The 27,978-nt window shown below is 49.2% G+C and overlaps 1 protein-coding gene across 1 annotated transcript in view; it reads left to right on the plus strand.

The window, feature by feature from the left end:
* LOC138492787 (probable cation-transporting ATPase 13A4) overlaps positions 1 to 27,978 on the plus strand; it is a 302,290-nt gene that overhangs the window by 108,791 nt on the left and 165,521 nt on the right. Inside the window, exons 15-16 of the mRNA XM_069620146.1 lie at positions 4,802 to 4,952; positions 21,286 to 21,372. Of these exons, the coding sequence (XP_069476247.1) occupies positions 4,802 to 4,952; positions 21,286 to 21,372 (238 nt within the window). The remainder of the gene's footprint in view (positions 1 to 4,801; positions 4,953 to 21,285; positions 21,373 to 27,978) is intronic.

The following is a 27,978-nucleotide window of genomic DNA, read 5'->3' on the forward strand; positions in this document are numbered from 1 at the left end:
CTGCACTTACCCTTGTGCTTATCACCTGCTGGCCGTACCTTTACTTATTATTTATTTTTTGTTTTTTGTTTTTTTTATTATCCCATGTACTGCACCGTCCTCTCCACATTCTCCCCTTCCTCTTCCCTTGCACTTGCGTGATCTGAATGACACCTAGCCTAGTAAGATCTTTGTCTGCCCTCCCTTTGTTCCCCCTCCCTTGCCTCATCGTGCCTTGAAACACTTGTGTATGGGTGCGTTATAAATGCCATATCATATCATATCACCATCCTTTCATAGAGATTTTGGTAAAGTCTTTCCAAGTAGATTTAATTAACGGAATGCCCAGAAGAATTAACCGGACAAAGATGATAAAAGCTGCTTAATTTTACCCTCATTAAAGGCAAAGCTGCCGAGTAAAATATTGGTTAGATTAAGAGGAATTGAGACCTTACAAATCTGTTGATGGGGGGACCAAATCTGTTTCCGGAAAGGATTGACCAGGGTACCTGTTTGCACTGCTGTAAGTGACTTTGGAAGTGATTTTGCACTGACTTTGCACTGCTGGAAGTGCCTTTGCACTGCTGGAAGTGACTTTGGAAGTGCCTTTGCACTGACCTTGCACTGCTGGAAGTGCCTTTGAACTGCTGGAAGTGACTTTGGAAGTGCCTTTGCACTGCTGGAAGTGACTTTGGAAGTGACTTTGCACTGACTTTGCACTGCTGGAAGTGCCTTTGCACTGCTGGAAGTGACTTTGGAAGTGCCTTTGCACTGCTGGAAGTGCCTTTGCACTGCTGGAAGTGACTTTGGAAGTGACTTTGCACTGACTTTGCACTGCTGGACGTGCCTTTGCACTGCTGGAAGTGCACTGCTGGAAGTGCCTTTGCACTGCTGGAAGTGACTTTGGAAGTGACTTTGCACTGACTTTGCACTGCTGTACGTGCCTTTGCACTGCTGTAAGTGACTTTGGAAGTGCCTTAGCACTGCTGGAAGTGCCTTTGCACTGCTGGAAGTGACTTTGGAAGTGCCTTTGCACTGACTTTGCACTGCTGGACGTGCCTTTGCACTGCTGGAAGTGCCTTTCCACTGCTGGAAGTGACTTTGGAAGTGCCTTTGCACTTCTGGAAGTGCACTGCTGGAAGTGCCTTTGCACTGCTGGAAGTGACTTTGGAAGTGACTTTGCACTGAATTTGCACTGCTGGACGTGCCTTTGCACTGCTGGAAGTGGCTTTGGAAGTGCCTTTGCACTGCTGGAAGTGCCTTTGGAAGTGACTTTGCACTGACATTGCACTGCTGGAAGTGCCTTTGCACTGCTGGAAGTGACTTTGGAAGTGACTTTGCACTGCTGGAAGTGCCTTTGCACTGCTGGAAGTGACTTTGGAAGTGCCTTTGCACTGACTTTGCACTGCTGGAGGTGCCTTTGCACTGCTGGAAGTGACTTTGGAAGTGACTTTGCACTGACTTTGCACTGCTGGAAGTGCCTTTGCACTGCTGGAAGTGACTTTGGGAGTGACCTTGCACTGACTTTGCAATACTGGACGTGCCTTTGCACTGCTGAAAGTGACTTTGGAAGTGCCTTTGCACTGCTGGAAGTGACTTTGGAAGTGACTTTGCACTGACTTTGCACTGCCGGCTGTGCCTTTGCACTGCTGGAAGTGACTTTGCACTGCTGGAAGTGACTTTGGAAGTGCCTTTGCGCTGCTGGAAGTGACTTTGGAAGTGCCTTTGCACTGCTGGAAGTGCCTTTGTACTGCCGACACATATACACAAGGTCTGTTTTTTAAAAACATCACTGCACCCATAGTTAGTCTAAATTCCCTGAGGAAACAATGGCTCCCATACAAGCTGAGGAGTAGTTGGCATGCCGCAGGCACGCTCAGAGCAGTAGCGTGACAGGTGCCTAATTGTTTGGGAATTTATGGGCCATAAAAACACACACACACGTGCTGGAATTCTGTGCAGTTCCTTAATCCGAGCTGGGGAGGCTTTTAGAGACTACGTTTTCACTCGGGCATTTTGCCTTTTTGGTAATCGTGTACCCAGGCCTCGTGGCCTGAGCTGCCTCATCCATCATTCCAAGAATTCCAAACGTCCCAAAACAAAATAAATGTCTCCACCAGTGACTTCCAAAGGACGTTGTTGTTTTTTTTTTTTTTTAAAACAAAAGTTAATTATATATACCCTGGAAATGTGACTGGTTTTTCCTCTTCGTTGGGTCACGAATCCAACCCTTTGAAAGAGGCTTTCAAGCTACATTTCATTTTCGGAGCAGATAGCTCTTAGTGTCCGCATCTCTTCTGTTCTTAAGCCTGTGAAAGGTTCCCAAACGAGAACTGAGTCTGAGCCACAAGGAGAGAGCCACGGATGTGTTCAAGATCACACCGTTTGGTCCGTTGATAGAGCCGGGAAGATCACTGGTACTAAGCTACCCTGCTTCCATGTGTGGCTGCCGCGTGGATGTCGACTATATCCCGGCTCAGCTGCCCATACCGCGATCCTGCTGGCCTCTGCACCAAATGCTGACAACACACTACAAGATGGACGCCCTAGGTAATTCCAAACACAATAGCATGAACTGTGCAAGTCAATTCGGAGGAAAGTGACATTATACAGTCCCTGGACCTGTAGCCTTCTTCCTCTAGAGGAACACCTACTGTCATCTTAGTGGCTAGTCCTAACATTATTATAACTGGAGGGACCATGGGGAAAAATGAGCCTGATCCCACATACAGGGGCTTGTTACCCCTTTATCTCTCCTGAATGAAAGAATGAGCTCTCTCAGACACAAGTTATCACCCCTGCACACACATTGAATAAAGATGGTATGGATCTATAGATCGAGAAAACTGGAGTGAGAATTCAGAGTGTTTTAACAGAAATATAATTGTCTTCCCAGATGGGAGACTGTCTCCATTAATATACATGGGGTCACTGCGAGGACCAAGAGTGAAACTGTACGTTCAGTTGTGAGATTACCAGCAACGGGTATACTATGTTCCAAGGAGTGAGGTGCCCACTCAATATATCACACTGTTTAAAGGTGTGAGACCCATCCTGAATGCTTGCCCAAAGAGCCTTGTCCAGAGTTTCACACTGAAGAAGTGAGCATGTGATCCCGGGTCTGCAGCCCACACGCACACATGGGATTCCCATGCTCCCACTTGAAAGATTTGCACCAAATTAGTGAGATTGTGTTCTAAGGTAGGAGGCACACGCACAGTCTTTGCTCTGACGTTTGACACACTCACAGGATGGGACGGCATTTCGTTCTCCCATCCTAGTTGTGTTGCTCTGCCTTTTGAGGGCTTCTACAACCTGGATGATTATAGAGGGGTGGAGTAGGGTCAGTGATGGCCTACTGGAATGCAACTCAAAGGCTTAAATCTCCTTCTTACTTGACTTTAGTATATGCAGTACATGCTAGCCAATGTTTCCAATGTTCTGCGCTGCGCGCGCCTCCACCCCCCCCCGTGCGCCGTTGCACCAAGTTGGCGACTACATGCACATTTTCAGTCCTATAACTGCCAGTGATGTTACTTCCTGTATTTGCCCCCCCCCACCCCCCAGGAAATTCATAAGTCAGCTGCCCTGCCTCCCTGCCCCTAGCTTTACTCCTTGCCTCCTTACTACGGTACTATGTTAGCGCAATAGCTGCACCATCCGCTTCAGCAGCCTGTTTGCAACATGAAGGCCACTGGTTAAAATCTTAGTGTGGTGACGCAGCCTTTCATCCTTCTGTTGCTGTTGAAAGGGACGAAGGACACGCCGGTGACGAATAATGCACAGGTTTTCAGTGTTATTTTATTGGTGTTTTTCTTCTGAATGGAGGTTGCAAAGTATGTGCGCTTCTCTAGGGACAATCTCTGTGAACGCAAGAACAGCAACCCCTCCCAGATGCCCACCCCCCCACCCCACACACAGAAGATTAGAGCAATGGGGGCACTGCGGCAGTGGGAGGAGTTCACTGCACACACAGGGGCGCTGCACGGTGGCATGTGCCTGCTGCTGGTACAGAAAGAAAATCACATGATTGTAGACAAATGATTGCCATTCTGGCATGGGAGAAGAGCGCCAGGGAAATATGGATTCACTGCCCCGCCCACTTCATGCTGTTCCCACCAGCTACCCAATGGTCCGGTCCTACTTCCCTGACTTTGAAGTGAGGCACGGGTAGCCCGCTCTTTCCCATCTAAGACTGGCTGCTGTGCACAGGGGGGTTCATATCTAGTTGGTGCATCAGAGGAGTCCCTGCGCCCGCGCGTTCATCCAAGCGTCTGCTTTTATATTCTCACACGCACCGCTCACCTGCACTGTGCAGTGGGTGCCGTGCTCACTTCTTCTCAGTCTCCAGCTCTGATGAAGGCAGGGGTGCCGCCCTCCCCGAAAGCAAACATGCACACAACACAGGACAGGAACCGCCCACAGCAGGAGGCGAGCTCTCAGTTCACTCCCTGCCAACCCACAGGACCATTTGATACAATGTGTTGCAGATAGCTGGGGACACACTCTGCTCAGCATGACCTCAGCTATGTTGTGTTTTTATCAAAGCAAGGTTAACACTTAGTAAGTGTTAACTTTCTTTGATGAATGCCTGCTGCACCCCATCCAGTGTGTGGCAGAGAGCAACTATTTCAAACCAACCCCAAGGTGGCTTGTAAAACCGGCCCCAGGCCATCCCAAGTCCAAATGTCCGATCGGTCAGTCTGCCCCTGTCCAGAAAGTGTGGTGCTCATTTCCTAAAGAAATAAAGAGAGAATTCCCAGAGAGACGCTGTGATGCACATTTGGCAGCATTAAGTCATATCTGCTTTGCGCTATTTCAGCTTCCAGAGGATGTTTAAGTTCACTCCTGGGAACTCTCTGCCATGGGGACCTCTCTTTGGCTCGATGGCCACTTGCCACTCCCTGATCTTCCTGGAGGACCGCCTGCAGGGAGACCCGCTCGACTTGAAGATGTTTGAAGCCACAGGATGGGTATGTTTCCTAATATTTCATTGATTTGAAAGAAGTCTTATAAATGTGAGTTGCGTTTCTCTATATCCTTCCTTCCTTCCTTCCTTCCTTCCTTCCTTCCTTCCTTCCTTCCTTCCTTCCTTCCTTCCTTCCTTCCTTCCTTCCTTCCTTCCTTCCTTCCTTCCTTCCTTCCTTCCTTCCTTCCTTCCTTCCTTCCTTCCTTCCTTCCTTCCTTCCTTCCTTCCTTCCTTCCTCCTCCCTTTCTTTCTTCCTTCCTTCCTTTCTTGCTCCCTTTCCTCCTCCCTTTCCTGCTCCCTTCCCTCCTTCTCTCCCTCCCTTCCTCCTTCCCTCCTTCTCTCCCTTCCTTCTCCCCCTCTCACACATTGCTACAACCCCATGTTACTGTCTAAATAAGCAGCAGTCATTTTGTTTGAAAATATAACCTCTTCTAAAGAGTGACATCCCCTTTGTCCAGGCTAGAGAGCTCTCATCTTTGAGGGTCCAGAGAGACTAGCGATTCATATGTAATGTCTCCTCCAGATTTCCCTTCTGCACAGTGAAATGCCCGACTGGCCCATGAGGGGGGTGCCCATCTCTTGAGGGATCAGGGGGAAGGGCTACAGATGCCGCAACACTTGCCCTAAGGGGAGTCATCTGGAGGCAACACTTACAGACTTACACGGGTTTGCCCTAACAGTACGGCTTTAAAGTGGGTGGAGGGCTGCAGTTCAAGTAGAGACCCTTAGGGCCCATTAGAAGCTTGACCTCTCTGGCGTCAGAGGAAGTGATGTCACTTTACAATGCCAAGTGTGTAGTAGCACCTGGAGCGTTCCAAGTGCCGAACGGGATTACCACAATAACTGATTTCAGTCTCAAATAACTGGACAGACTCAAAGAATATGGCAAAATACTACTCCATTATCAATACAATAAAGTAGGGAAGCCGGCGAACAAACATATTGTAGCTCACACACTCTCAGCTACACTTCGGTTACATAATGGCTGGCTTTATACCTCGATGTACGTCAGCTATGACGTCATCCTGCGTAGCAAATTATAAACCTATCGGGTGGTGCGATTGCTTAAGGGAGAAAATATAGCTATATCTTTTTTAGGTGTTAGTAACATCATTGGCTGCCCCTTATCTGGTAAGCACACCTTGAAGGACCTCTAACTATGTATAATATAGATAATAGTGGAATAACAGCAGCAGACTGGCCTTTGCCACAATGTGTACTCACCATTGCAGAGGCCCTCATGGTTGGTTAGCACTCTCTCTCAACCTTGGACATTCAGCTCATTAGCAGCATGTAAGCACAATGAAACCCAGGTGTGGAGAACAGCGTCAGACCACTGCCCACTTTGGCCAATTAGTCTACCATCTCTCATCAGCTAGGCCCTAAGCCAAGGCTACTCCTTGGTAGTTGACCATGCTGGGTGTTCTCTTCTCCGGAACTTTAGAGGGAGTGAAGGCACATCGCTATCTCTGTCTGGAGCTTTATGAATAGGCCTTGTCTTCTGGTCTTGTACCACGTGCGAGGAGAACAAGATTTTTGTTCATTCTGTCCTTCTATTTAGTGCTATTTGATTCAGTTATATTGGGTGCTATTACTCTCCTTGGCCTCTGGTGACTTGGTTGCTCCATCTTGCATATGTTTTCTGCATCTTTAACTTTCCAATTCTTGGCACTCGCAAATGTTCACTCCTTTGCTTAATCCAAGAGTAATATGTATTGTGTAGATAGCTTATTGTCCTTGACTCCTTTTGTACCTTGCAGTTGCCTCTTGCTGCGGCATCTTTGATCCTTGGCCAAACAAATATCCTTTGTTTATGTACGAATGTGTGTTCCAGCACCTCTCAGCCCTGTATGCTTGGTGTCTCTCCTTCAAGCTTTTCGATTACTATTGTAGAGCCGACATCCATCTTTTCAGCATGGCCACTTTACCTGTGTTCTAGTTTCTACTGCAGAAAGCTCCTATGTGTGTCATCGACCTTGCGTTTCTGCCGATATACGTTTACTGCATTTCTTCTGACTTATCTTCTTTGTATATATGATTAATTTGCTTCTTCAGCTACATCTTCACCCTTTGAGCATTCTTATATCGTTTCAGTGCTTCATTATATCTTCTCTTCGTGATGTCACTTTGCACCTGTCAGATTCCACTTACAGTTCTGGCTCCATTGACATCTGCAGACTTCCTTTTTCTGCTTCCGGATACGTTCGCTATGGTTGCCTGAGTACATAACGTCTTTCATATCTTCGATGCGGTATTGACATAATACCCCGAGTCAGCCATAGTGTCTTCTTGTTCTTCCAATATGACGGAGGTAAGGGGTTGGGGTCTAATGACGTATACAGCTGCTTCTCTACACAAGCTCTTGGGGTGTGGGACTGACCACTTCTGGAATCAAAATGGCTTAAAACACTCAAGTGACGTGGTTTGTAACGTTATTGTCTCCGACCGTGTAATCAAGAAGAAAGAAAAACATGTAATTCAGCTTCAGAAAATGGCAAGTAAATAAGCAGACACGCTCCTGAAGGCCTGGTTACTTTAAGCACTGTGCAAAAACAAAATGGGAGCTGGAAGTTGGAACTAACAGCAGTGGAGTTCACAGAATATCTGTTTAGGTCTTGGAAATTTGTTAGCATTGCTCAGATAATAACTGAATCAAATATCCAGGGGACTTATAATGAGGGCGCAAAGAGCAACTCATCCAGCAAACTCGAGAACAGCCTGACCTAACTGGATGCTCTCTGCAGTTCCCCCATTCCGAGAAACACCCTCAGGAATTCAACATGAAGGTCTGGTTCTTGTTTCCTTTTCCTGGCTTCTTGACTTCTGCAACACGGTCCCCTCTCTTTTTCTGGGGAGATCTACTGGGAGACTAAAGGGCTGGGTGCCTCCCCAAGCCAGTCGATGATTGGCCCGGAACCAGAATGGGCAGATCCCATGGTTACCCTCATTATTCCCAGCCATCTGGTAGAGGCCACCCACATGCCTCCCGTCTCGGGAGGATAGCTCAGGGGCAACATGCTCGCCTTGGAAGCAAGACGACACGGAGCAACACAGGTTCGACCCCCAGGTCTGCACTTAGAAATCTTGGGGTATATAACGTATCATATCATATCATATCATATAATAACAACACTGTCCCTTTAAAAAACCCCAACAGACTTTCAGAGATCAGTGCTGGTCCATTGAATGGAGGAAGTGAAAGACAATGTCAGTGGGAAGACGGGATCAACATCCAGGACGCTGTTTCCATTAAGAATAGCCCCTGCGAATACTTACTGTGCCGTGCGTACCACCGGCGAAACAGCTCCGCTCCGCTGTCTGCGTCATCACATGTGGGTGGGCAGTCACTTTCCTAATGCATTCAAGATGGGGGACCAGGATTCAATAGGGGCAACACTCCCTGCTTCAAGGCACTTAATATAGATCTTTTGGGATGCAGGCCCTCTCTATTCAATCACTCTATGGGAAGGAGTCCCAGACTATATCAATCCTGGCCACACAGATGCCAGTGCGGGTATTTGCAGTGGACGATGACAATGAACAGAGAGAATTGTAGTAAGTACGTAGGCATTTGTAGGAAACAGGAGCAGAAGCAACAGGACAGAGCAGTTTTCTGGCAGAAAGAGCAGGGGAGCAGTGTTTGAAGTCAGGAGGGGCAGGAGAGAGGAATCTGGAGGCAGGAGGAGCAGGAGTGCAATGTTTGTAGTCAGGGGGGGGCAGGAGAGAGGAATCTGGAGGCAATAGGAGCAGGAGTGCAATGTATGAAGTCAGGAGGGGCAGGAGAGAGGAATCTGGAGGCAGGAGGAGCAGGAGTGCAATGTTTGAAGTCAGGAGGGGCAGGACAGAGGAATCTGCAGGTAAGAGGAGCAGGAGTGCAATGTTTGAAGTCAGGAGGGGCAGGAGAGAGGAATCTGGAGGCAAGAGGAGCAGGAGTGCAATGTTTGAAGTCAGGAGGGGCAGGAGAGAGGAATCTGGAGGCAGGAGGAGCAGGAGTGCAATGTTTGTAGTCAGGGGGGGCAGGAGAGAGGAATCTGGAGGCAATAGGAGCAGGAGTGCAATGTTTGAAGTCAGGAGGGGCAGGAGAGAGGAATCTGGAGGCAGGAGGAGCAGGAGTGCAATGTTTGAAGTCAGGAGGGGCAGGACAGAGGAATCTGCAGGTAAGAGGAGCAGGAGTGCAATGTTTGAAGTCAGGAGGGGCAGGAGAGAGGAATCTGGAGGCAAGAGGAGCAGGAGTGCAATGTTTGAAGTCAGGAGGGGCAGGAGAGAGGAATCTGGAGGCAGGAGGAGCATGAGTGCAATGTTTGCAGTCAGGAGGGGCAGGAGAGAGGAATCTGGAGGCAAGAGGAGCAGGAGTGCAATGTTTGAAGTCAGGAGGGGCAGGAGAGAGGAATCTGGAGGCAGGAGGAGCATGAGTGCAATGTTTGCAGTTAGGAGGGGCAGGAGAGAGGAATCTGGAGGTAAGAGGAGCAGGAGTGCAATGTTTGAAGTCAGGAGGGGCAGGAGAGAGGAATCTGGAGGCAAGAGGAGCAGGAGTGCAATGTTTGTAGTCAGGAGGGGCGGGAGAGAGGAATCTGGAGGCGATAGGAGCAGGAGTGCAATGTTTGGAATCAGGAGGGGCAGGAGAGAGGAGTTTGGAGGCAAGAGGAGCAGAAGTGCAATGTTTGTAGTCAGGAGGCGCAGGAGAGAGGAATCTTGAGGCAGGAGGAATGCAATGTTTGAAGTCAGGAGGGGCAGGAGAGAGGAATCTGGAGTCAGGAGTAGTGCAATGATTGAAGTCAGGAGGGGCAGGAGAGAGGAATCTGGAGGCAAGAGGAGCAGGATGAAATGTTTGCAGTCAGGCGGGGCAGGATAGAGGAATCTGTAGGCAGGAGGAGTGCAATGTTTGAAGTCAGGAGGGGCAGGAGAGAGGAATCTGGAGGCAAGAGGAGCAGGAGTGCAATGTTTGAAGTAAGGAGGGGCAGGAGAGAGGAATCTGGAGGCAAGAGGAGCAGGAGTGCAATGTTTGAAGTCAGGAGGGGCAGGTGAGAGGAATCCGTAGGCAGGAGGAGTGCAATGTTTGAAGTCAGGAGGGACAGGAGAGAGGAATCTGGAGGCAAGAGGAGAAGGAGTGCAATGTTTGAAGTCAGGAAGGGCAGGAGAGAGGAATCTGGAGGCAGGAGGAGCAGGGGTGCAATGTTTGAAGTCAGGAGGGGCAGGAGAGAGGAATCTGGAGGCAAGAGGAGCAGGAGTGCAATGTTTGAAGTCAGGAGGGGCAGGAGAGAGGAATCTGGAGGCAGGAGCAGCAGGAGCGCAATGTTTGAAGTCAGGAGGGGCAGGAGAGAGGAATCTGGAGGCAAGAGGAGCAGGAATGCAATGTTTGAAGTCAGGAGGGGCAAGAGAGAGGAATCTGGAGGCAATAGGAGCAGGAGTGCAATGTTTGAAGTCAGGAGGGACAGGAGAGAGGAATCTGGAGGCAAGAGGAGCAGGAATGCAATGTTTGCAGTCAGGAGGGGCAGAAGAGAGGAATCTGGAGGCAATAGGAGCAGGAGTGCAAAGTTTGAAGTCCGGAGGGGCAGGAGAGAGGAATCTTGAGGCAGGAGGAGCAGGAGTGCAATGTTTGTAGTCAGGAGGGGCGGGAGAGAGGAATCTGGAGGCGATAGGAGCAGGAGTGCAATGTTTGGAATCAGGAGGGGCAGGAGAGAGGAGTTTGGAGGCAAGAGGAGAAGAAGTGCAATGTTTGTAGTCAGGAGGCGCAGGAGAGAGGAATCTTGAGGCAGGAGGAATGCAATGTTTGAAGTCAGGAGGGGCAGGAGAGAGGAATCTGGAGTCAGGAGTAGTGCAATGATTGAAGTCAGGAGGGGCAGGAGAGAGGAATCTGGAGGCAAGAGGAGCAGGATGAAATGTTTGCAGTCAGGCGGGGCAGGATAGAGGAATCTGTAGGCAGGAGGAGTGCAATGTTTGAAGTCAGGAGGGGCAGGAGAGAGGAATCTGGAGGCAAGAGGAGCAGGAGTGCAATGTTTGAAGTAAGGAGGGGCAGGAGAGAGGAATCTGGAGGCAAGAGGAGCAGGATGAAACGTTTGCAGTCAGGCGGGGCAGGTGAGAGGAATCTGTAGGCAGGAGGAGTGCAATGTTTGAAGTCAGGAGGGGCAGGAGAGAGGACTATGGAGGCAGGAGGAGAGGAGCAGGAGTGCAATGTTTGAAGTCAGGAGGGACAGGAGAGAGGAATCTGGAGGCAAGAGGAGCAGGAGTGCAATGTTTGAAGTCAGGAAGGGCAGGAGAGAGGAATCTGGAGGCAGGAGGAGCAGGAGTGCAATGTTTGAAGTCAGGAGGGGCAGAACAGAGGAATCTGCAGGTAGGAGGAGCAGGAGTGCAATGTTTGAAGTCAGGAGGGGCAGGAGAGAGGACTATGGAGGCAGGAGGAGCAGGAGTGCAATGTTTGAAGTCAGGAGGGGCAGGAGAGAGGAATCTGGAGACAAGAGGAGCAGGAGTGCAATGTTTGAAGTAAGGAGGGGCAGGAGAGAGGAATCTGGAGGCAGGAGGAGCAGGGGTGCAATGTTTGAAGTCAGGAGGGGCAGGAGATAGGAATCTGGAGGCAAGAGGAGCAGGAGTGCAATGTTTGAATTCAGGAGGGGCAGGAGAGAGGAATCTGGAGGCAGGAGCAGCAGGAGTGCAATGTTTGAAGTCAGGAGGGGCAGGAGAGAGGAATCTGGAGGCAAGAGGAGCAGGAATGCAATGTTTGAAGTCAGGAGGGGCAAGAGAGAGGAATCTGGAGGCAATAGGAGCAGGAGTGCAATGTTTGAAGTCAGGAGGGACAGGAGAGAGGAATCTGGAGGCAAGAGGAGCAGGAATGCAATGTTTGCAGTCAGGAGGGGCAGAAGAGAGGAATCTGGAGGCAATAGGAGCAGGAGTGCAATGTTTGAAGTCCGGAGGGGCAGGAGAGAGGAATCTGGAGGCAAGAGGTGCAGGAATGCAATGTTTGAAGTCAGGAGGGGCAGGAGAGAGTAATCTGGAGGCAAGAGGAGCAGGAGTGCAATGTTTGAAGTCAGAAGGGTCAGGGGAGAGGAATCTGGAGGCAGGAGGAGTGCAATGTTTGAAGTCAGGAAGGGCAGGAGAGAGGAATCTGGAGGCAGGAGGAGCAGGAGTGCAATGTTTGAAGTCAGGAGGGGCAGGAGAGAGGAATCTGGAGGCAGGAGGAGCAGGAGTGCAATGTTTGAAGTCAGGAGGGGCAGGAGAGAGGAATCTGGAGGCAGGAGCAGCAGGAGCGCAATGTTTGAACTCAGGAGGGGCAGGAGAGAGGAATCTGGAGGCAAGAGGAGCAGGAATGCAATGTTTGAAGTCAGGAGGGGCAAGAGAGAGGAATCTGGAGGCAATAGGAGCAGGAGTGCAATGTTTGAAGTCAGGAGGGACAGGAGAGAGGAATCTGGAGGCAAGGGGAGCAGGAATGCAATGTTTGCAGTCAGGAGGGGCAGAAGAGAGGAATCTGGAGGCAATAGGAGCAGGAGTGCAAAGTTTGAAGTCCGGAGGGGCAGGAGAGAGGAATCTTGAGGCAGGAGGAGCAGGAGTGCAATGTTTGTAGTCAGGAGGGGCGGGAGAGAGGAATCTGGAGGCGATAGGAGCAGGAGTGCAATGTTTGGAATCAGGCGGGGCAGGAGAGAGGAGTTTGGAGGCAAGAGGAGCAGAAGTGCAATGTTTGTAGTCAGGAGGCGCAGGAGAGAGGAATCTTGAGGCAGGAGGAATGCAATGTTTGAAGTCAGGAGGGGCAGGAGAGAGGAATCTGGAGTCAGGAGTAGTGCAATGATTGAAGTCAGGAGGGGCAGGAGAGAGGAATCTGGAGGCAAGAGGAGCAGGATGAAATGTTTGCAGTCAGGCGGGGCAGGATAGAGGAATCTGTAGGCAGGAGGAGTGCAATGTTTGAAGTCAGGAGGGGCAGGAGAGAGGAATCTGGAGGCAGGAGCAGCAGGAGCGCAATGTTTGAAGTCAGGAGGGGCAGGAGAGAGGAATCTGGAGGCAAGAGGAGCAGGAATGCAATGTTTGAAGTCAGGAGGGGCAGGAGAGAGGAATCTGGAGGCAAGAGGAGCAGGAGTGCAATGTTTGAAGTCAGGAGGGGCAGGAGAGAGGAATCTGGAGGCAGGAGGAGCATGAGTGCAATGTTTGCAGTTAGGAGGGGCAGGAGAGAGGAATCTGGAGGTAAGAGGAGCAGGAGTGCAATGTTTGAAGTCAGGAGGGGCAGGAGAGAGGAATCTGGAGGCAAGAGGAGCAGGAGTGCAATGTTTGTAGTCAGGAGGGGCGGGAGAGAGGAATCTGGAGGCGATAGGAGCAGGAGTGCAATGTTTGGAATCAGGAGGGGCAGGAGAGAGGAGTTTGGAGGCAAGAGGAGCAGAAGTGCAATGTTTGTAGTCAGGAGGCGCAGGAGAGAGGAATCTTGAGGCAGGAGGAATGCAATGTTTGAAGTCAGGAGGGGCAGGAGAGAGGAATATGGAGTCAGGAGTAGTGCAATGATTGAAGTCAGGAGGGGCAGGAGAGAGGAATCTGGAGGCAAGAGGAGCAGGATGAAATGTTTGCAGTCAGGCGGGGCAGGATAGAGGAATCTGTAGGCAGGAGGAGTGCAATGTTTGAAGTCAGGAGGGGCAGGAAAGAGGAATCTGGAGGCAAGAGGAGCAGGAGTGCAATGTTTGAAGTCAGGAGGGGCAGGTGAGAGGAATCCGTAGGCAGGAGGAGTGCAATGTTTGAAGTCAGGAGGGACAGGAGAGAGGAATCTGGAGGCAAGAGGAGCAGGAGTGCAATGTTTGAAGTCAGGAAGGGCAGGAGAGAGGAGTCTGGAGGCAGGAGGAGCAGGGGTGCAATGTTTGAAGTCAGGAGGGGCAGGAGAGAGGAATCTGGAGGCAAGAGGAGCAGGAGTGCAATGTTTGAAGTCAGGAGGGGCAGGAGAGAGGAATCTGGAGGCAGGAGCAGCAGGAGCGCAATGTTTGAAGTCAGGAGGGGCAGGAGAGAGGAATCTGGAGGCAAGAGGAGCAGGAATGCAATGTTTGAAGTCAGTAGGGGCAAGAGAGAGGAATCTGGAGGCAATAGGAGCAGGAGTGCAATGTTTGAAGTCAGGAGGGACAGGAGAGAGGAATCTGGAGGCAAGAGGAGCAGGAATGCAATGTTTGCAGTCAGGAGGGGCAGAAGAGAGGAATCTGGAGGCAATAGGAGCAGGAGTGCAAAGTTTGAAGTCCGGAGGGGCAGGAGAGAGGAATCTTGAGGCAGGAGGAATGCAATGTTTGAAGTCAGGAGGGGCAGGAGAGAGGAATCTGGAGTCAGGAGTAGTGCAATAATTGAAGTCAGGAGGGGCAGGAGAGAGGAATCTGGAGGCAAGAGGAGCAGGATGAAATGTTTGCAGTCAGGCGGGGCAGAACAGAGGAATCTGCAGGTAGGAGGAGCAGGAGTGCAATGTTTGAAGTCAGGAGGGGCAGGAGAGAGGAATCTGGAGGCAGGAGGAGCAGGAGTGCAATGTTTGAAGTCAGGAAGGGCAGGAGAGAGGAATCTGGAGGCAGGAGGAGCAGGAGTGCAATGTTTGAAGTCAGGAGGGGCAGAACAGAGGAATCTGCAGGTAGGAGGAGCAGGAGTGCAATGTTTGAAGTCAGGAGGGGCAGGAGAGAGGACTATGGAGGCAGGAGGAGCAGGAGTGCAATGTTTGAAGTCAGGAGGGGCAGGAGAGAGGAATATGGAGACAAGAGGAGCAGGAGTGCAATGTTTGAAGTAAGGAGGGGCAGGAGAGAGGAATCTGGAGGCAGGAGGAGCAGGGGTGCAATGTTTGAAGTCAGGAGGGGCAGGAGATAGGAATCTGGAGGCAAGAGGAGCAGGAGTGCAATGTTTGAATTCAGGAGGGGCAGGAGAGAGGAATCTGGAGGCAGGAGCAGCAGGAGTGCAATGTTTGAAGTCAGGAGGGGCAGGAGAGAGGAATCTGGAGGCAAGAGGAGCAGGAATGCAATGTTTGAAGTCAGGAGGGGCAAGAGAGAGGAATCTGGAGGCAATAGGAGCAGGAGTGCAATGTTTGAAGTCAGGAGGGACAGGAGAGAGGAATCTGAAGGCAAGAGGAGCAGGAATGCAATGTTTGCAGTCAGGAGGGGCAGAAGAGAGGAATCTGGAGGCAATAGGAGCAGGAGTGCAATGTTTGAAGTCCGGAGGGGCAGGAGAGAGGAATCTGGAGGCAAGAGGAGCAGGAATGCAATGTTTGAAGTCAGGAGGGGCAGGAGAGAGTAATCTGGAGGCAAGAGGAGCAGGAGTGCAATGTTTGAAGTCAGAAGGGTCAGGGGAGAGGAATCTGGAGGCAGGAGGAGTGCAATGTTTGAAGTCAGGAAGGGCAGGAGAGAGGAATCTGGAGGCAGGAGGAGCAGGAGTGCAATGTTTGAAGTCAGGAGGGGCAGGAGAGAGGAATCTGGAGGCAGGAGGAGCATGAGTGCAATGTTTGCAGTCAGGAGGGGCAGGATAGAGGAATCTGGAGGCAAGAGGAGCAGGAGTGCAATGTTTGAAGTCAGGAGGGGCAGGGGAGAGGAATCTGGAGACAAGAGGAGCAGGAGTGCAATGTTTGAAGTCAGGAGGGGCAGGAGTGAGGAATCTGGAGGCAGGAGGAGCAGGAGTGCAATGTGTGAAGTCAGGAGGCGCAGGAGAGAGGAATCTGGAGGCAAGAGGAGCAGGAGTGCAATGTTTGAAGTCAGGAGGGGCAGGAGAGAGGAATCTGGAGGCAGGGGAGCAGGAGTGCAATGTTTGAAGTCAGGAGGGGCAGGAGAGAGGAATCTGGAGGCAAGAGGAGCAGGAGTGCAATGTTTGAAGTCAGGAGTGGCAGGAGAGAGGAATCTAGAGACAATAGGAGCAGGAGTTCAATGCTTGAAGTCAGGAGAAGCAGGAGAGAGGAATCTGGAGGCAATAGGAGCAGGACTACAATGTTTGAAGTCAGGAGGGGCAGGAGAGAGGAATCCGGAGACAATAGGAGCAGGAGTGCAATGTCTGAAGTCAGGAGGGGCGGGAAAGAGGAATCTGGAGGCAATAGGAGAAAGAGTGCAATGTTTGAAGTCAGGGGGGGCAGGAGATAGGAATCTGGAGGCAAGAGGAGCAGGAGTGCAATGTTTGAAGTCAGAAGGGGCAGGAGAGAGGAATCTGGAGGCAAGAGGAGCAGGAGTGCAATGTTTGAAGTCAGGAGGGGCAGGAGAGAGGAATCTGGAGGCAAGAGGAGCAGGAGTGCAATGTTTGAAGTCAGTAGGGGCAGGAGAGAGGAATCTGGAGGCAGGAGGAGCAGGAGTGCAATGTTTGAAGTCAGAAGGGGCAAGAGAGAGAAATCTGGAGGCAAGAGGAGCAGGAGTGGAATGTTTGAAGTCAGGAGGGGCAGGAGAGAGGAATCTGGAGGCAAGAGGAGCAGGAGTGCAAGACAGGAGGGGCAGGAGAGAGGAATCTGGAGGCAAGAGGAGCAGGAGTGCAATGTTTGAAGTCAGGAGGGGCAGGAGAGAGGAATCTGGAGGCAATAGGAGCAGGAGTGCAATTTTTGAAGTCAGGAGGGGCAGGAGAGAGGAATTTGGAGGCAATAGGAGCAGGTGTGCAATGTTTGAAGTCAGGAGGGGCAGGAGAGGAATCTGGAGGCAAGAGGAGCAGGAGTGCAATGTTTGAAGTCGGGGGGGGCAGGAGAGAGGAATCTGGAGGCAATAGGAGCAGGAGTTCAATGTTTGAAGTCAGGAGGGGCAGGAGAGAGGAATCTGGAGGCAATAGGAGCAGGAGTGCAATGTTTGAAGTCAGGAGGGGCATGAGAGAGGAATCTGGAGGCAGGAGGAGCAGGAGTGCAATGTTTGAAGTCAGGAGGGGCAGGAGAGAGGAATCTGGAGGCAATAGGAGCAGGAGTGCAATGTTTGTAGTCAGGAGGGGCAGAAGAGAGGAATCTGGAGGCAAGAGGAGCAGGAGTGCAATGTTTGAAGTCAGGAGGGGCAGGAGAGGGGAATCTGGAGGCAGGAGGAGCAGGAGTGCAATGTTTGAAGTCAGGAGGGGCAGGAGAGAGGAATCTGGAGGCAGGAGGAGCAGGAGTGCAATGTTTGAAGTTAGGAGGGGCAGGAGAGAGGAATCTGGAGGCAATAGGAGCAGGAACGCAATGTTTTAAGTCAGGAGGGGCAGGAGAGAGGAATCTGGAGGCAGGATGAGCAGGAGTGCAATATTTGAAGTCAGGAGGGGCAGGAGAGAGGAATCTGGAGGCAAGAGGAGCAGGAGTGCAATGTTTGAAGTCAGGAGGGGCAGGAGAGAGGAATCTGGAGGCAGGAGGAGCAGGAGTGCAATGTTTGAAGTCAGGAGGGGCAGGAGAGAGGAATCTGGAGGCAAGAGGAGCAGGAGTGCAATGTTTGAAGTAAGGAGGGGCAGGAGAGAGGAATCTGGAGGCAAGAGGAGCAGGAGTGCAATGTTTGAAGTCAGGAGGGGCAGGAGAGAGGAATCCGGAGGCAAGAGGAGCAGCAGTGCAATGTTTGAAGTCAGGAGGGGCAGGAGAGAGGAATCTGGAGGCAAGAGGAGCAGGAGTGCAATGTTTGAAGTCAGGAGGGGCAGGAGAGAGGAATCTGGAGGCAAGAGGAGCAGGAGTGCAATGTTTGAAGTCAGGAGGCGCAGGAGTGAGGAATTTGGAGGCAAGAGGAGCAGCAGTGCAATGTTTGAAGTCAGGAGGGGCAGGAGAGAGGAATCTGGAGGCAAGAGGAGCAGCAGTGCAATGTTTGAAGTAAGGTGGGGCAGGAGAGAGGAGGTTGAAGAACTAAAGAAGTGCGTTTCTTTCAGGAACTTAGAAGGTGGATGTAACGAGAGTGTTACCAATCAATGTTCAAACCCCCCTATACGCATAACCCACACCCCAGTCACACACAACACGTTTGACCATCAACTCTTACTACACCCTCTACAGTCTGTGACAGAACTCTCGCACCTTTCTCTTTCCTTTGTTCATAATGTCATTCCGGCCTGTCAGGGCCTCTACTCCGGCCACATGTGGTGTCGTGCCTTGGGATTTCCCTTAGCTCTATTTTCTCACACTCCACAATATGTTCATGGGCCATTTGCAAAATGTCTCCAGATCCAAAAGATTCAGCTTTCAGATCTAAGCCTGTGACAACCCAAATGTACATCGGGACCGCACACCTGGATCACACCGTGCCCATCTATAGCTTGACTGAATTCTGGATGTCTGATAACGCTCTTTCATTTAGCATTATTGTGATCGAACTCTTGACTCTCGAGTCTCCCAAATCTCTCCTTCATCTACGTTCCAAAAGACCAAACTCAACTTCACTAAAGCAGAAGATCCTTTCGGCCAACGCCATCTAAAAGCTCCAGTGTCATGCTCTTCTTCTCATCAGGAGCGTTCACCCTTCAAAGAGCTCAGAAATATCAAACAATGACTCTCCAACTCCACACCTTCACTCAAGATCTGATCAGTCCATAAGTTAGATAGTGCCGTGTTTGTATTTCTCCCTCTCTCCTTCAAGGCACTAGGAAGCAGAAGCTGAATCCATTGGCCTGCAAGATTGTGGTTCTGTAGAGTCGGGATCCAAGCACAGTTGCAAACACTGAGGTTCATGGAGTCCAGCCTTGAGAGCTGCCAGTGAACCCTTTCCTGCTCTGAATAGGGACAAAGCAGCTGATGGTGGCAGGCCTTTGAGTGCATTTAAATCTCCTCCTTGCACACGGGCGTGAAAAGAATGGATTCTTTGATCTGGTAATACACCACCTCCACATCACACGCACATACCCTTGCACAGCACTACGTGGAGGGCGAGGGGCACTTTTTAATTCTCTTTATGTAGGCAGCAAGGCCATTCTTAAACACTGTGACATCATTTCTCAGATCCGTGGGACATTTGTATCCCTTTACGGTGCAAATACCTTGCAGTGATCACTCATTTTATGAACCGTGGGTGCTTTGGGAATAATACTGAAGTGAAACCGCTCCAGCAACAGAGCTCGCCATTCATGGGAAGAGTCAGGCACAGGGCCGTCTCGTCCATAATGGGCGAGGGGACGTCGACCCACCCGGTCTTGGCCCCCTCTCACCCATTATGGAGGAGCCAACCCAGTAAAATACGAGCCCTCCCTCAGCTGTTTTTTGCAGCTGAGCGAATGCTCCTAACAGTGAAAGGGAAACATTGTTTCGCTTTCACACTTACATTTCCCCAGCTGCGCAAACTCCATGAGCCATACAAGGCTGGGGGCGTTTGCTTCCCCAGACTTGCATGGCTCATTGGAAATGCTACATGGGGAACTGCACATTTGTATGTGCAGGGGGGTGCTCCCACGCCTCTTCGCACATACAGGCCAAGCAGGCTGGAGTGGGGCACCTACGGACCCAAGCTCAGGCCCCTTGCACACATGTGCAGGGACCAGGAAAGATCCTGATTCCTGTTCATGCTTGCAGGGGGCTGGAACACTGGAACCTCCAGACCCACGACAAAAGATAAGTTTGTTTATGTTCATTATTTTTATTTAAATTATTTGTATGGGTGCGTGCATGTTTGTGTTGTTAGGTGAATGTATGATGATGGGTGATGGATGCTGGTGTGAATGAGAGAGAGCTTGCTGTGTATATGTTGTGTAAATGTGTGTGTTTGTATGTTTATTACTTAAATATGTGTATGGATGCGTGTATACTTGTGTTATGAGTGAGTGCATGATGGGTGCTCGTGTGAATGAAAGAGTGCTTGCTGTGTGTATGTTGTGTGTGAAAATGTGTGTGTTTGTATGTCTATTATTTAAATATGTGTATGGATGCGTGTATGCTTGTGTTATGAGTGACTGCATGATGGGTGCTCGTGACTGGGAATGAGACAGTGAGTGCTTGCTGTGTGTATGTGTATGTTGTGTAGGTGTGTGTGTGTGTTTGTGCTGGTCCGAGTGGGGGTAGGAGTGGTGTAGGAGGTTTGTACAACAAAGGCATTTTAAAAATACCTTTGTTGGACAAACCCCCTCCCCACTGGCAAAACCAGCTCTCCGTCTGAGGTGCTGTGAGGCCCAGGGGACAGGGATGGTATTCTTTTACCGGACACCTATGGTAGATGTCCAGTAAAAAATTCCATACCTGCCCCCCGGACCCCTAGCACCTTGCATACACAGATAATCACTTTGTGTGTGTTTGGCACAGTGAGGCCCAGGGGATAGGCATGGTATTTTTTTACTGGACATCTATCATAGATGTCCAGTAAAAAAATATCACCACGCCACCCTGGTCCACCAGTGCCTGGCATACACAGATAACCACATTGATCGTGTGCATGTGTGATGAGCTCTTGGACCAGGGGACAGGCGTGACATTTTTTTACTGGCCATCTATGATAGATGGCCAATAAAAAAAACATGCCTTACCCCAGTGTCCCCGGTGCCTCGCAATCACACATGATCACATTCATCATTATATTGATTATGTCTGACTGCAAGGGTCTGGCACACCATGGAGCAGGCATGGCATGTTTTACTGCGCATGTTTGATCAAGCAAGCATGATAAGTGTTATTATGTATCTAGACTTGCATTTTGATGCAGCCAGTCTAGCAATTTCTTATTGTAGTATGACATTTTGGATTAGGCACCTTTGGTAAAACAAGCATAAGCATTATTATGCAGCTAGACAGGCATTTCAATGCAGCCAATTCAGTCATTTTAGATTGTGTTATGGCATTTTGTATTGGGCATCGTTGGTAGAGCAAGCATGATAAGTGTTATTATGTTGTTAAACTGGCATTTTAGTCAGCCACTTTGGACATGTTTTCATACTTTGGCATGCATGTTTAATGGTAAAGCCAACTGGAGTATGTTCTTATGTGGGGATGCTGCCATATATTGGCAGAACAAACATTGACATGACTGGCATTATGCGCAAAGCAAAAATGAGTATGTGCTTACATGGGAATAATAGGGTATAATGTTGCAGTCAGCATGGAAATATATGGGCACAGCCAGTGTGAAAATGTGTTATACTTGCCCATATTGTGGGCAGACGCATCATGAAAATGTGTTGGAGAAATGCACCTGTGCACTGTTGGTGACTTGCATCTGTTGGATTTATTTCATGAGTTACCCTTAAAAAGCCAATTGCAAACTGTTTGGCTTTTTACCCAATTTTCTAAAAAGGTTTGCTGTAAAATGCACCATTTTCACCCATTATTTTTTAATAAAAATCATGGGGGTAGAAACCCCTCAAAGCCCCCATGCGTGGTGTGAGCTTCCTCGCTACGCTCAGTCGCTCAGCCATGTCAGGGAGAAATATTTACGCCCCTCCAGTTAAAACATTCACCACCCCCCACTGGTCGGGCTGTACAAACAAATTCTCCCTTTCCTCTGAAACATTATGTTCTGATTTCTCTCCACAATAAGGTACTTCAAAGCAGTGGTGGGCAGGATGGCAGTAACGGAACATCGTCGCAATGTGTGATAGTAAAACCTGGACCACAAGCTGTTGTCGTAAGTGTTTTATTTGAAGAATATTAACTGTCACTGATAATGAGCCATTGCTTGTTACATGTTCTTGCACCCCCTTTTCCACTCTTTCTTGTTCCCAATGACATCATCTGAGACAAAATAGTCTTGAATTCAAGAGCCTCAAAAAATTAACCGGTGTACATGAGGTTACAAAAGGAATGTGGCCATATAAATCTAATTACTCAAAAGGGGTGCCCTGTGAAATCCACGTGCGGTGCAATCAGGGCCCCAAAATTCTGACCATTCCACCTTCTAACGTATCACAGCACATGTGAGGTAGAGGACATTCAAAATATCACAGTGCCCCTCTGAGGCTACAGGGTATCCATAATATCACAGCACACCTCTGAGGCTACAGGGCATCTAAGATATCACACCACATCCCTGAGGCTGCATGGCATCCAAGATATCACACCACATCCCTGAGGCTGCATGGCATCCAAGATCATCACATCTCTGAGGTCACAGCACATGTAAGATATCACACCACATCTCTGAGGCCACAGGGCATCTACGATATCACACTGCATCTCTGAGGCTGCATGGCATCCAAGATATCACACCATGTCTCTGAGTTTAAAGAGCATCTAAGATATCATACCACATCTCTGAGGCCACAAGGCATCTAAGATATCACACCCCATCTCTGCATCCACAGGGCATCTAAGATATCACAGCACATCTCTGTGGCCACAGGGCATCTAAGATATCACACCGCACCTCTGAGGTCTCAGAGCATCTATGATACCAAACCACATCTCAGAGGTCACAGCTCATCGAAGGTAGCATACTACATCTCTGAGGTCACAGGGCATCTAAAATATCACACCACATATTTGAGGTCTCAGGGCATCTATGATATCAAACCATATCTCTGAGTTCACAGGGCATCTAAGATATCACACCAGATCTCTGAGGTCACAGGGCATCTAAGATATCACAACACATCTCTGAGGTCTCAGGGCAAATATGATACCAAACCACATCTCTGAGGCTACAGGGCATCCAAGATATCACACAACATCTCTGATGCTACAGGGCATCAAAATATCACACACAATCCGTGAAGTTACAGGCCATCTAGGATATCACACCACATCTCTGAGGCTACAGGGCATCCAAGATATCACACAACATCTCTGAAGCCACATGGCATTTACGATATCACACCACATCTCTGAGGCTGCATGGCATCTAAGATTTCACACCACACCTCTGAGGCCACAGGGCATCTAAGATATCACACTGCATCTCTGAGGCTGCATGGCATCCAAGATATCACACAACATCTCTGAGGTCACAGGCCATCCAGGATATCACACCACATCTCTGAGGCTACAGGGCATCTAAGATATCAAATCACATCTCTGAGGTTACAGTGCATGTAAGATATCACACCACATCTCTGAGGCCACAGGTCATCTAAGATATCACACCATGTCTCTGAGTTCACAAAGCATCTAAGATATCATACCACATCTCTGAGGCCACAAGGCATCTAAGATATCACACCAGATCTCTGCGTCCATAGGGCATCTAAGATATCACACCATATCTCTGTGGCCACAGGGCATCTAAGATATCACACCGTACCTCTGAGGTCTCAGAGCATCTATGATACCAAACCACATCTCTGAGGTCACAGGGCATCTAAGATATCACACCAGATCTCTGAGGTCACAGGGCATCTAAGATATCACACCGCATATCTGAGGTCTCAGGGCATCTATGATACCAAACCACATTTCTGAGGTCACAGGGCATCTAAGATATCACACCAGATCTCTGAGGTCACAGGGCATCTAAGATATCACACCGCATCTCTGAGGTCTCTGGGCAAATATTATACCAAACCACATCTCTGAGGCTACAGGGCATCCAAGATATCACACAACATATCTGAGGCTACAGGGCATCCAAGATATCACACAACATCTCTGAGGTCACGGGCTATCTAGGACATCACACCACATCTCTGAAGCCACATGGCATCTAAGATATCACACCACATCTCTGAAGCTGCATGGCATCTAAGATTTCACACACAACCTCTGAGGCCACAGGGCATCTAAGATATCACACCACATCCCTGAGGCTGCATGGCATCCAATATATCACACACCATCTCTGAGGCTACAGGGCATCCAAGATATCACACACAACCTCTGAAGTTACAGGCCATCAAGGATATCAAACCACATATCTGAGGCTACAGGGCATCCAAGATATCACACAGCATCTCTTCGGTCAAAGGCCATCTAGGACATCACACCTCATCTATGAAGCCACATGGCATCTAAGATATCGCACCACATCTCTGAGGCCACAGCGCATCTAAGATATCACACTGCATCTCTGGGGCTGCATGGCATCCAAGATATCACACAACATCTCTGAGGTCACAGGCCATCTAGGATATCACACCACATATCTGAAGCCACATGGCATCTAAGATATCACACCACATCTCTGAGGCTGCATGGCATCTAATATATCACAGCACACCTCTGAGGCCACAGGGCATCTAAGATATCACACCACATCCCTGAGGCTGCATGGCATCCAAGATACCACATTACATCTCTGAGGTCACAGAACATGTAAGATATCACACCACATCTCTGAGGCCACAGGGCATCTAAGATATCACACTGCATCTCTGAGGCTGCATGGCATCCAAGATATCACACAACATCTCTGAGGTCACAGGCCATCTAGGATATCACACCAACTCACTGAGGCTACAGAGCATCTAAGATATTACACCACATCTCTGAGGCCACAGGCAGGGCATCTAAGATATCACACTGCATCTCTGAGGCTGCATGGCATCCAAGATATCACACCATGTCTCTGAGTTCACAGAGCATCTAAGATATCATACCACATCTCTGAGGCCACAAGGCATCTAAGATATCACACCACATCTCTGCGTCCACAGGGCATCTAAGATATCACACCACATCTCTGTGGCCACAGGGCATCTAAGATATCACACCACATCCCTGAGGCTGCATGGCATCCAAGATATCAAACAACATCTCTGAGGCTACAGGGCATCCAAGATATCATACACAATCTCTGAAGTTACAGGCCATCTAGGATATCACACCATATCTCTGAGGCTACAGTGCATCCAAGATATCACATAACATCTCTGAGGTCACAGGCTATCTAGGACATCACACCACATCTCTGAAGCCACGTGGCATTTAAGATATCACACCACATCTCTGAAGCTGCATGGTATCTAAGATATCACACCACACCTCTGAGGCTACATGGCATCTAAGATATCACACTGCATCATTGAGGCTGCATGGCATCCAAGATATCACACAACATCTCTGAGGTCACAGGCCATCTAGGATATCACACCACATCACTGAGGCTACAGGGCATCTAAGATATCACATCACATCTCTGAGGTTACAGTGCATGTAAGATATCACACCACATCTCTGAGGCCACAGGTCATCTAAGATATCACACGATGTCTCTGAGTTCACAGAGCATCTAAGATATCATACCACATCTCTGAGGCCACAAGGCATCTAAGATATCACACCACATCTCTGCGTCCATAGGGCATCTAAGATATCACACCACATCTCTGTGGCCACAGGGCATCTATGATACCAAACCACATCTCTGCGGTCACAGGGCATCTAAGATATCACACACAATCCCTGAAGTTACAGGCCATCTAGGATATCACACCACATCTCTGAGGCTACAGGGCATCTAAGATATCACACAACATCTCTGAGGTTACAGTGCATGTAAGATATCACACCACATCTCTGAGGGCACAGGTCATCTAAGATATCACACCATGTCTCTGAGTTCACAGAGCATCTAAGATATCATACCACATCTCTGAGGCCACAAGGCATCTAAGATATCACACCGCACCTCTGAGGTCTCAGGGCATCTATGATACCAAACCACATCTCTGAGGCTACAGGGCATCCAAGATATCACACAACATCTCTGAGGCTACAGGGCATCAAAATATCACACACAATCCCTGAAGTTACAGGCCATCTAGGATATCACACCACATCTCTGAGGCTACAGGGCATCCAAGATATCACACAACATCTCTGAAGCCACATGGCATTTAAGATATCACACCACATCCCTGAGGCTGCATGGCATCCAAGATACCACATTACATCTCTGAGGTCACAGAACATGTAAGATATCACACCACATCTCTGAGGCCACAGGGCATCTAAGATATCACACTGCATCTCTGAGGCTGCATGGCATCCAAGATATCACACAACATCTCTGAGGTCACAGGCCATCTAGGATATCACACCAACTCACTGAGGCTACAGAGCATCTAAGATATTACACCACATCTCTGAGGCCACAGGCAGGGCATCTAAGATATCACACTGCATCTCTGAGGCTGCATGGCATCCAAGATATCACACCATGTCTCTGAGTTCACAGAGCATCTAAGATATCATACCACATCTCTGAGGCCACAAGGCATCTAAGATATCACACCACATCTCTGCGTCCACAGGGCATCTAAGATATCACACCACATCTCTGTGGCCACAGGGCATCTAAGATATCACACCACATCCCTGAGGCTGCATGGCATCCAAGATATCAAACAACATCTCTGAGGCTACAGGGCATCCAAGATATCATACACAATCTCTGAAGTTACAGGCCATCTAGGATATCACACCATATCTCTGAGGCTACAGTGCATCCAAGATATCACATAACATCTCTGAGGTCACAGGCTATCTAGGACATCACACCACATCTCTGAAGCCACGTGGCATTTAAGATATCACACCACATCTCTGAAGCTGCATGGTATCTAAGATATCACACCACACCTCTGAGGCTACATGGCATCTAAGATATCACACTGCATCATTGAGGCTGCATGGCATCCAAGATATCACACAACATCTCTGAGGTCACAGGCCATCTAGGATATCACACCACATCACTGAGGCTACAGGGCATCTAAGATATCACATCACATCTCTGAGGTTACAGTGCATGTAAGATATCACACCACATCTCTGAGGCCACAGGTCATCTAAGATATCACACGATGTCTCTGAGTTCACAGAGCATCTAAGATATCATACCACATCTCTGAGGCCACAAGGCATCTAAGATATCACACCACATCTCTGCGTCCATAGGGCATCTAAGATATCACACCACATCTCTGTGGCCACAGGGCATCTATGATACCAAACCACATCTCTGCGGTCACAGGGCATCTAAGATATCACACACAATCCCTGAAGTTACAGGCCATCTAGGATATCACACCACATCTCTGAGGCTACAGGGCATCTAAGATATCACACAACATCTCTGAGGTTACAGTGCATGTAAGATATCACACCACATCTCTGAGGGCACAGGTCATCTAAGATATCACACCATGTCTCTGAGTTCACAGAGCATCTAAGATATCATACCACATCTCTGAGGCCACAAGGCATCTAAGATATCACACCGCACCTCTGAGGTCTCAGGGCATCTATGATACCAAACCACATCTCTGAGGCTACAGGGCATCCAAGATATCACACAACATCTCTGAGGCTACAGGGCATCAAAATATCACACACAATCCCTGAAGTTACAGGCCATCTAGGATATCACACCACATCTCTGAGGCTACAGGGCATCCAAGATATCACACAACATCTCTGAAGCCACATGGCATTTAAGATATCACACCACATCTCCGAGGCTGCATGGCATCTAAGATATCACACCACACCTCTGAGGCCACAGGGCATCTAAGATATCACACCACATCTCTGAGGCTACAGGGCATCTAAGATATCAAATCACATCTCTGAGGTTACAGTGCATGTAAGATATCACACCACATCTCTGAGGCCACAGGTCATCTAAGATATCACACCATGTCTCTGAGTTCACAAAGCATATAAGATATCATACCACATCTCTGAGGCCACAAGGCATCCAAGATATCACACCATATCTCTGTGGCCACAGGGCATCTAAGATATCACACCGTACCTCTGAGGTCTCAGAGCATCTATGATACCAAACCACATCTCTGAGGTCACAGGGCATCTAAGGTAGCATACTACATCTCTGAGGTCACAGGGAATCTAAGATAGCACACCGCATACCTGAGGTCTCAGGGCATCTATGATACCAAACCACATTTCTGAGGTCACAGGGCATCTAAGATATCACACCAGATCTCTGAGGTCACAGGGCATCTAAGATATCACACCGCATCTCTGAGGTCTCTGGGCAAATATTATACCAAACCACATCTCTGAGGCTACAGGGCATCCAGGATATCACACAACATATCTGAGGCTACAGGACATCCAAGATATCACAGAACATCTCTGAGATCACGGGCTATCTAGGACATCACACTACACCTGTGAAGCCACATGGCATCTAAGATATCACACCACATCTCTGAGGCTGCATGGCATCTAAGATATCACACACAACCTCTGAGGCCACAGGGCATCTAAGATATCACACCACATCCCTGAGGCTGCATGGCATCCAATATATCACACACCATCTCTGAGGCTA

This window comes from Ambystoma mexicanum, chromosome 10 (assembly GCF_040938575.1).
Source record: "Ambystoma mexicanum isolate Mex_15411 chromosome 10, UKY_AmexF1_1, whole genome shotgun sequence".
Lineage (NCBI taxonomy): Eukaryota > Metazoa > Chordata > Amphibia > Caudata > Ambystomatidae > Ambystoma > Ambystoma mexicanum.